The 10,104-nt window shown below is 42.0% G+C and overlaps 1 protein-coding gene across 1 annotated transcript in view; it reads left to right on the forward strand.

Moving 5' to 3' along the window:
• The window catches only part of ptgfrnb (prostaglandin F2 receptor inhibitor b), a 60,200-nt gene extending 51,467 nt beyond the window's left edge, over positions 1 to 8,733 (forward strand). The window contains exons 12-15 of the mRNA XM_085798977.1: positions 2,453 to 2,639; positions 2,769 to 2,887; positions 2,989 to 3,039; positions 5,860 to 8,733. Coding sequence (XP_085655103.1) covers positions 2,453 to 2,639; positions 2,769 to 2,887; positions 2,989 to 3,039; positions 5,860 to 5,972 — 470 coding nt within the window. The 3' untranslated portion in view covers positions 5,973 to 8,733. The remainder of the gene's footprint in view (positions 1 to 2,452; positions 2,640 to 2,768; positions 2,888 to 2,988; positions 3,040 to 5,859) is intronic.
• The last annotated feature ends 1,371 nt before the right edge of the window (positions 8,734 to 10,104 follow it).

A 10,104-nucleotide genomic window follows, 5' to 3' on the forward strand; every position in this document is an offset into this window, starting at 1 on the left:
CCTCCCCTCCCATATAGTGTCACCTCCTGTTTCCTCCTCCCTGGTTGGATGCAGAGCTCGGCTACTCGTCTTTGCCCCCCCCCCTCTTCTCCTCTCCTCCCCTCCCCTCTCCTCCCCTCTCCTCTCCCCACTGTCCTGATACATCTTCATCAGCACCATCGTCATCATCGCAGTCACTTTAGTCAGTTTTTAGTGTGAAGGGATCTTTTATGTCTCTGACAGTGACAGCCACTGTGGAGGCTTGAAGTCTATTTAAAGTTTAAACAATGCCATCTGTACGTCCTCTGTAACCATCCAGAATACATTATGAAATGGTTCATATTATTACATCCTGATGGAAAATGAATATTATTTTAAGTGATAAGTCAACTTATTTATCAGTTGCAGAGAACTAGGTCTAACCGTAACGGAGAATTCAAGAAAATATTGAGTTTTAATTCATGTTTTGCCAAATGATTCATTTTCTGATGTTGTTTCAAATGAAAAACAAACTCAGACGTCTCATTTAAAGCTTGACTCGACTTTTTTTTTCCTTCCTCTCTACGCTGTTGGTCCGGTCGACTTCTCAGCCCACATCAGCGTCTCCCCGCCGGAGGAGAGCGACTCTTCCCGGCTAATTGAGAAGCAGTGGAGCTGCTGATTTGCCAAAATTACATTGCGGCGGCGTCCAGCGAGTCCACTCGTCCACTCGTCCACTAACAGGCAGTGACGGATTTAGACGTTAGAGAGGAACCCTGGTGCCCTGGTGGACGGGGCTGGTCCAAATGAGCCCGCCGTGTCACATTAGATAGATTACACAGTCTATATATATATAAAACTGAGATATGGGAATATTTACTGATGTAAGATAAATTAGAAACATTGCTGTTTAAAGTTTAAAGTGCATCTACCGGTAAATCCACTAGGGCCAGCTGCATCTTTATATTTATATTTTACAATAGTTGTGTTATTAGTCATATTCTGACCAATTAGGAAGAAGAAAGTGCAGAACAGACCAAATTATTTTTACAGTTACCTGACGCTTAAACTCTACATTTAAGGTGGTGCTGAAAAGATGATAATAATAATAGTAATAATAATTGAGAGTGAATATCTGCAGCAAAACTTAATTAAAGAAAGAGTGAAGATATACAGTATTTCCCTGGAGTTTGGACCTTAGTGTCACATCGAGGGGCGACCGGACTTAGTCACAGGTAATTATCAATATCAGGGCCATGAGACAGTGAAGTGAAACAGAGGTCAGTGTTATTGCTGCTGCTGCTGCTGCTGCTGCTGCTGCTGATATTTAATGATGTAGCACTTGAATATTAAAACCATTAGTGAAGAGAGAGAGAGAGAAATAGTGATGTGATTCATTACTCTGCTCTGGGTGAGTTCACTCCTCTCCTCCGTCACTCTCTTCATTATATTCGCTCCATCCGCTCTCCTCCTCCTCCTCCTTCTCCCTCGTCATTTCTCCATCTCCCGCTCTCTCTGGTTTTTTTCTCTCTCTCCCCCTCTCCTCATAATTGTTTTTCATCATCATGTCTTTTTTTTTTCTTCCCAGCGTTGTCTTTCACAAATGTTCTTTATTTTTTTCATCTGGATCCTCAATTTGTTTCTGAAATGACAGTGGATGACCAAGATCCATGGTGTGTGTGTGTGTGTGGGAGGTACAGTGCTAATAGTCCCTCTCTCTCTCTGACAGACTAATGACTAGTTTGTGCTTCTCTGTCTGTCTGTCTATCCCCCCCCTTCTCTCTCTCTCTCTCTCTCTCCACATCTTTCTCTTGGAAATAATTAGCTCGCCCCCCTTCCCAAAGATTACATCTATTATCACAAATTCTCTCTTTTCTTTTCCCTCTTTTCTTTCTTTTGTCATCACTATCCTCTTTTCTGTGACACGTGTCCATCTGTCTTTTTTTTTCTCTAAACAGCAGAAACAGCAGCGTTTGTGTGTGTGGTGATAATGGAGTTGTTTTTATAGATTCGCACTGATTCTTTTTGGTTTTCTCTTTGGTTTTTTCTAACGTCACAATGAAAAAAACCACAACAAATGAACACACATACATCTTCTTATAAATTAACACATGGACCTTCTTCAGTTTCCTAGAGAAACGTCGCCCTTTAACCTGTTTCGTTAAATAAAACAGTTTTTTTTTCATAAGTAACAGCCCTATGGGTTCACCTAGAAATACATCTAATTATGGAGCTAATGATGCCTTTTCATGGGACTTTCAAAGGGGAAATGTGTCTTTTAATGTTCCCTTTCAAGTGATGCAGGTGTCCTTCGCGATGCCCAAATGCTGAGTCGACTGTCACGTCTGAACTCACTCAGCATTTAGCTACGTTTGTTTTTGCCTTTGAGGAAACGACACAAAGGCAACAGGCTGATTGTAACTGTAGAGTCGATATCACAACAGCTACACACAGTACGGGACCTAACCTCCATGCTTCTGTCTCCGTCTCTCAGATGACCTGGCGTACGAGGTGCGTTGGTTTTTCACGCGGCTGCGCGGCGGACAGACGACCACCCAGGTGGCCAGCGTGGACCGGTTTGGCATCGTGAAGGCGGACACCCGTAACTCCTCCAGTGAGATCTCCATAGAGCGGACAGACACACACAGCTACCTGCTGAACATCTTCGGCACTCAGGACGGGTGAGTGTTTTTGTTTCTGTTTCTAAATGTGTCTCTCTTTATCTTTTTATCTTTGAAATAATAACAACCACAATCTGTGTTGTGTTGTGTTGTGTTGTGTTGTGTTGTGTTGTGTGTCCTCCGCTCCAGTGACAGCGGGGAGTATTACTGCGTGGCCACGCCCTGGTACCTGTCGGCCTCAACCGGAGCCTGGACCCAAGCCGGAGAGCTGACGTCGTCCCGAGTCTTCCTCACCGTCAAGTTCGCTGGTGAGGAGCCGATCACAGTTCACTAACTTCACTCATCACCACCACATTAATGCAGATGGTTTAAAAACTGAAAACAATGTGTCTGTTGTCTCCTTCTCTAGTGTGGGACTCTCTACAGTTACCTCTCCTATACGGTGCAGCAGCCTCCATAGGTAATGTAGCTTTTACACCTCCATCTGATTAATGATCCTGTTCTGTATCGCACAATATGTCATTAAGACTAGATTAGTAGTCAATATAACACAAAACGACATCAAAGCATCCAATAAAATTAATATTGAGTCTCTGACATTGGTGACACCTGAGACATTCATCACATCTGTCTCTGTAGACTGTCTCCTAGTGTTGAACAAGACTTTAACTGACTATGTATTAGTGATGTCACAATTACTTGTTTTCACAATTAATCGCGGTATTAAAAGCCACAATTAATTGATCGTAAAGTTCCCTAAATACCGTGACTTTCTGAAAAAGATTATGTATCGAAACCATATCGGCAGATGTTCACCAAAGTAAAGGTAAATGCACAGATACTGGTCCATTTGTCTTCAGAAATGCTGAAATGGTAGGAATTTAAATGTTTGCATGTCATTTGTATTGTAAAAAAAAAAAATTAAAATAAACTTAAACATTTGGTATAGGTGACAATTAATGAATTAAATATTTCAAACACTTCCCATGGAGGATTAATAACTGGTCCTATATTAAGAGATTAGATGTAATTATATTTTGACTATATTTGATTTTACACATTCATAGTGTTTTGACATTTATTGATGCATAATAATTGTGATAATCGTAATACCGTGATTATTTGTCTGACAATAATCGTACCTAGAAATTCTGTAATCGTGACATCCCTACTATGTATCAACATCTGGTTTATTTCCCTTCACATGGGGAATGACAAACCACCATAGTTTGACTTATGTTGGTTTTTAAAATGCAGTTTAAATGCAGCAGCTCAGAGGAGCGTCCACCTGCAGGACGTCAGTGGAGCTGCTCACTGATAGATGAGATCCACTCTCTGACATTGCTGTGCTGGTGCTTATTTAGGACATGTGTGTGACAGCTGGTGTTGCCCGTGCACAGTGGATTTAACTAAGACAAGAATCTGATTTTAATCAGGCTTAATATAGCCAAAAAACAATCAATAAAATATGCTTTAATTGGCACCGATGCTGATCTTGTATCTGGCTGGAGGACTTTCCTCGTGCTATTAATGATTCAGATCTTAGTTTATAACGATCTGCAGTGTCGGAGCTCGATACTGGAGTATTTACTAGTGCTCTTGGAGCCTTTTTTCACCACATGATCAGGTCAACAGGCAGCTGCAGTGAGAGGGAGTCAAAAGCTTTCTGCTCAACAGGAACTGAGGGTGTTTTCACACTTAACCTGTTTGCATCAGATAAAAACTGACTCGAGTGTGGTCGCCCACTTTCTGAAAAGAAAGCCATTCATCCGGTGCTGAAACAACCAAACCACCGAGCAGGGCCGGCCCCTGGCATAAACACTCTATGCGGTTGTTTAGGGCCACAGCCGTTAGGTGGGGGGCCACATGATCAGGAAAGGTACCGGTTCATTTAAACATCCTGAGGTCTGCACACACGCTATGAGCTTTATATGTAATTTGAAGTCAATATTCAGCTTCTTTTATCTCACATTTGAGACATTTGGTGAAAATAGAACGGCACAATGACAACATTTGTGCTCAAAAAGCAATTTCATTTTAGACTTGTTTTCTACACTTCTATATTACTGTATTCATATCCTATTTCAAGCACCAGAACAGTTCATTCTCATGACTGATGGTGTGTTTTCACAAGGGATTTGAATTTTTTTCAAAAAGCAGACCTCAAATTTCCAGCATTTGGCCTAAATTATTATTTTATACAGTGTTCTAGGTAGGGCTGAAACGATTCCTCGAGTAATTCGAGTACCTCGATTACAAAAAATGGTCCGAGGATTTTTTTCTGCCTCGAGGAATCGTTAATTTAATTGTAGTTCAAGGCGACAAAAAGACAGAAAATGTCTCTCTATAGGCACTCTAGTTGTAACACGGCCCTTGCATACCACAACAGCACGTCTTCCATGTTGCAGCATCTCCGCAGAAAACATTTTTGATATCTTGAAAGTAATTTAATTTAATTTATTTTTGATATCTTGAAAGTAATTTAATTTAATTTATTTTTATTTGTGTTTTATTTATTCTTATTTATGCTAGCAGCAGTCGCCTCTTTGGTAATGTTTCAAGACCAGAAAATACTTGCTTAAGAAATAAAAACAGTTGATTCTACGAAAGGAAACCAATTGGTCATTCATTATTAAGTGAAATATGTTATTTTCTCTTGTGTATTCATAATTGCTCTTTAACCAAGCAAAAATACGTTTTATCCGATTACTCGATTAATCGATGTAATTTTCAGTAGAGTACTCGATTACTAAAATATTCGATAGCTGCAGCCCTAGTTCTAGGGCAAACTGGCCTCAGTGTGCTTACAGCGGAGGTTCTAATATTTAGACATAAAACACTTGAGTATTGTTACATCTGCAAGTATCTTAAAAAGATCAATTTAAGAAAATATGTAAAAGGCTCAAACCTCAGAGGGATAAACATGTCTGTATTCAGTTTTAACCAGTGATTTGGTGTTTGCGCTTAGAGTGGGCCACAAACAAAAATCTTGTTTAGGGGCCACCAAAATCCTAGGGCCGGCCCTGCCACCGAGCAAAGGCAGTGTCGATCTGTTCTTTAAACTGTGTGGACGGAGCTGGAGCAGCCGTGAGGTTTGTTTAGCATCAGGAGGCGGAGCCAGCTCAGAGACTGTGAGGAGCCAGGGCTAATTTTAGAGTGTGGTCAGGCAGGTAAAGTTCCTGAGGTTCTAAAAACAGGTGTATAGTGTTACCAGCAGGCAGTAATCACTCTCTGAGCAGAGGGAGCGTGGCTGCGTTTTAACCTTGTTGTGTGTCCGCAGGTGTCGGCCTCTTCTCTCTGGTGCTGGGCCTGGTTTGCGCCCAGTGCTGCTGCCGCAACACCACACACACCCCACGCTCACGCAACAAACTGATGGACCTGGAGATGGACTGACAAACAGTTTCCCCCGCACCTACACACTGCAGCGCTCACAGGGTCAAACACCACACCCACAACAGACACACACCCGTAGACGATTTCTGGGACACCCAGCTGTTTCCGGCCGACGGACGTTGGGAGTAAAAAATGACATGTCGCTCCGGAAACAGACACCTGCTCCAGGTGCTCGGGATTCATTCAGCGCTGCAGTGGAGGCGCAGGGGGACACTTTTCAGTTGTTTTTTTTTTTCTTTTTTCTTTTTTTTTTACGTGCACCAATGGGGAAATAGCCTTTGAAACTTTCTGCGAAGATCTGATGAAATCTGTGGCGCTTCCAGTGATTTTAACTCTGACACTGATGTTTGCTCCCCGGTAAGACCAGAGCTCTCCAGGAGAAAAATCCAGGAGTTTAATTATTGAGGAATAGGAGACTTCTGAAACACCACTGCCATTTGGGAATAAAGGACCACTAAACACATCTGCTGCTTCTAGGGATAACAAATGAAGCACTCAGGCTGGACTACATGCATCTTTTTTTTTTCTTCCTCCTGATACCACGGCTTCCTGCAAAGTACAACCAAGTCTTGTAATAACAAGACAGACTTGTGGTGTTTTGTTGAACTTTGCATCTCCACAGGGTTACTAACACCTTGACGCGCTCCCGTCGCGTCAGCAGTTCTTTTTGTATTTGCGGCGGCCGGCGGTTTCAGGCAGTCTGAGCCTTATTTCTGTCACAGTTTTTAAACCTGATGTTCATTTGGGCGGCAGAAGTCCTAGGAAACGAAAGTGCTCTACGTGCTTTCCACAGGAGCGGTATTGCACTAGAACCACCCCAGAGTATTCCTACCTTAACTAAAGGACACCTTTATTCTCAGCTCTAGTTTTTTGAAAATTAAGAGATTTTAAAATGAGAGACATTTTTAAGCTTTACAAGGAGATATGCAGTTAGCGTGTTTGTGTGTGAGATATACTGTACGTGGTGCCAATATTTGAACTAACGGAGGCGTGCTTGGTTCACTTTGCCAGATCAACACTTGAACAGCCACAACGGGTGGCGACAACAAGCACTCTTCTTTTTATAGATATTCAGAAATGTATCCAGCTGTTCTTTTCTTGCCTGAGTCTCGTGTGTGTTTCGTAGACCGTGTGAGCGCCGTGCTACAGTGTGTGAGACAAAGAGTTGCATGTACCGTGTTGTGACGACGGACTGGTGTCATTCATGAGCAACACAAGCCTCTTCCAGGGTTTCATTTCAACAGCATCAAAAGTCTCCCCCCCCCCCGACCCCCAGACTCTGACTGATTGGGTGCTGCAAGAAAATCATTTCCTTCCAGAGTGTGTAACTGCAAAGATTTGAACATGCATGTTTCTTTGATTCAGTTTCGCTTGTTAAAGGAATAGTCCGGCATTTTGAGAAATGAGTTTATCTTAGCTTAGCATAAAGATTGGAAACAGGAGATGACGAATCTTGCTTTATCGAAAATAACAAAAAAAATGCAGATCAACACCATTAAATTCACAAGTTAGAACAATCTGCTTGTTTTTTTCTTCTTAGAAATAGCTGTAGCACAAACATAAACAGTTATCATCTAAAACAGTGTCTTAATTAATGCTCTATTTTTCCCACCAGTCTTTGTGCTAAGCTAAGCTAAGATAAGCTAAGACCTAATTCTAATGTTTTCCAAAATGTTCACCTCTTCCTTTAACGCCGATCACAATACGAGTTTCTGAAACCCGTCAGTGATGGTGGTTACATGCCTTTTTTTTTTTCTTTTTTTTTCCAGTAAAGTTGTAGAAGACTGGTACATTTTTACCTGTGCACTTATAACGACTCAAACTGAAAACTGTCTGTACGCAGAGGCGAGGCAGAAACCTGCAATAACCAGCTGACGGAGGGAAGTCGGCTGCTCTGTGGCTCCACTCGTATCAGCTGACATCTGTTGAGTCTCTGTGGTGTTTTTATAGCAAATGAATGAACTGGTGTATCGTGTCGGCTGCTGTGTGAACGCACACTCACACTTCCAGCAGCAACAACACACACACACACATACACATACACACACCACACCCAAAGTGAGGATGTTTCCAAACTGAGCAGGATCCAATCAGTCCTGTTAGGTTTGTAATGAGCCAGGCTGTTTGATGTGTTTTTAAATAGAGCTTTATGAGCAATATCAGGCTGTGTAGTCAAACTTCTTTATTCCTTTTCAAAGCTTAATTTGGTCTGAATCAGCTCTGAGTCTCATCCAGAAATGTGTGAAGACGTTGCTACTGGATACCAGGATGATCGTAGATCAGTGCTGCTGCCCTCAAATCATTTCTACGTCCACACTCGGACGTCCACTTCCCCGTCACAGCGTGGTCCTCTAACTATTGTGTGGAAATTGAGAAATATTGACAACAATGTGTGTGTGTTTTTTTGTTTTTGTTTGGCTTGATCCATGGTGACAACTTCCATTAGGTCTCCATAATCACACTCCGCAGGTGTGTGTGTGTGTCTATGATAGTGCTGTTTCACTATTTAAAGTATGTTCTGCCACTATCGCTAACAGACATATACACACTTACATATTCACAATACTTGAGCACACAGGTAAATAATAGGGCTTTGTGCCAAATGCTCTTAACAACACAGACACAAAACAGCATCGATACAACACACCACTGAACGTCTGAACAAGGCTTCCCCAGTGTCTTTATTTTATCATTTTACTGCAATGACTACGATGAACCATGATGTTTTTTAAATAAATAGATTTGTAAGATGTATTCATTTGTAATTGGTCTTGAATTGTTACTTTTTGATTTGTTTTTGTCTCTTTCTGAAAAATGCAAACTCCAACCCTGAGGCTAATTTAACACATTCAGCTATTATTAATCCTGCTAAATGTAAAAGATGAAGAGAAGGTCGTGCTCTTATCGTCGTTATCTGGTGTTAAGAATTCATTATCAGTTGCCATGTTTTAGGTTTTCCATGCATATTTAAATTAAAGCAGAAGTAAGCGATATTTTTGTGTTAATATAAGTCTTAAATAGTTCTATCTTCCGACAGCAATCACTTACATAGAGTGTTTGGACCGAAACACGGGTCTGTCAGTCACTCTGCTCTGCTCTGAGCCGAGGAGAAAACATTTATCGTATCCTACAAGTTTTATCCAATGAGGAGAGAGAACGGCATGAAGGGGCGGTCCTCTCTGTGTGTGCAGCCAAGGGATGCGCCTGAATGTGGTGACGTAGGGACGAGGACCAATAGATCCATGACGAGGGCGGGGGCTGCTAACTCCATCGGCTGACAAGAAGTTATGGTGCATTCAAGGCAACCCGTAACTCGTGTTTTTCCGACCTGTGAAGTCGTACCAGTTCAATCTGGTACAAGTTCACGGGTCGGAAGTTACGAGTGGCCGTTATAGTGACTTTCACAGGTCCATTCGGACAACACGTGTATGTTGCTAAATGCTACTAAGTCGTAAGTCGTGACTTGAAGCTGTAATTTACGGTTTCAAAAGCCAGCCTAGGGGCGCATTAGCCAAACGACCGATCGCTTACCCCACTTTAAAAAAATGCTACTATCCCTTTAAGATACAATTATTTTTGTGCAGCTTCCATGTAACGATAACACGTTTGTTTGTGCATTCAACAATATCGAGTCTTCGTGGTTGTAGGAGCGCAGTCTGACCCCCGGGTTCAAGAGGTCAATCAGGTTGTGATGTCACCGTGATGTGATGTCACTCCTTGTGTTTTGTGTGGCATGCTGCTGCTTAATGGAGTTGGTTTATTGTGTGAGCCACCGCAGCCCGGTGGCTGTCGTCCTGCTCGGCCCACATTTACCCTCGCTCTGTTGAGACGCTGGGTTCTTCCAAAAAAAAAGAAAGAAACTTCTGACGTAGTCGTGATCAGAGTTCCTGCTCGGAGACTTGTGACAAATGTGGGCCAATTTGGTTTTCTTCTCCGTCTCTGGGCAAACCATCAATCAGGTTTTTCTATGCTTCCAAACATCTGAAAAAAAAAAAAAACAACTTCAAAAACTTCTATCAGAATAAATGTTTTATAATTCAACATTGGACCGCGGCTATATCTCTCTCTCTCCCCTCCATGTCTTTCTTACTGTGGCTCCCATCCCCTTGTTAGTCTTATGGGATTCATTTTC

The sequence above is a fragment of the Trachurus japonicus genome, chromosome 2 (assembly GCF_045865225.1).
Source record: "Trachurus japonicus isolate A0001 chromosome 2, Traja_1.0".
NCBI lineage: Eukaryota > Metazoa > Chordata > Actinopteri > Carangiformes > Carangidae > Trachurus > Trachurus japonicus.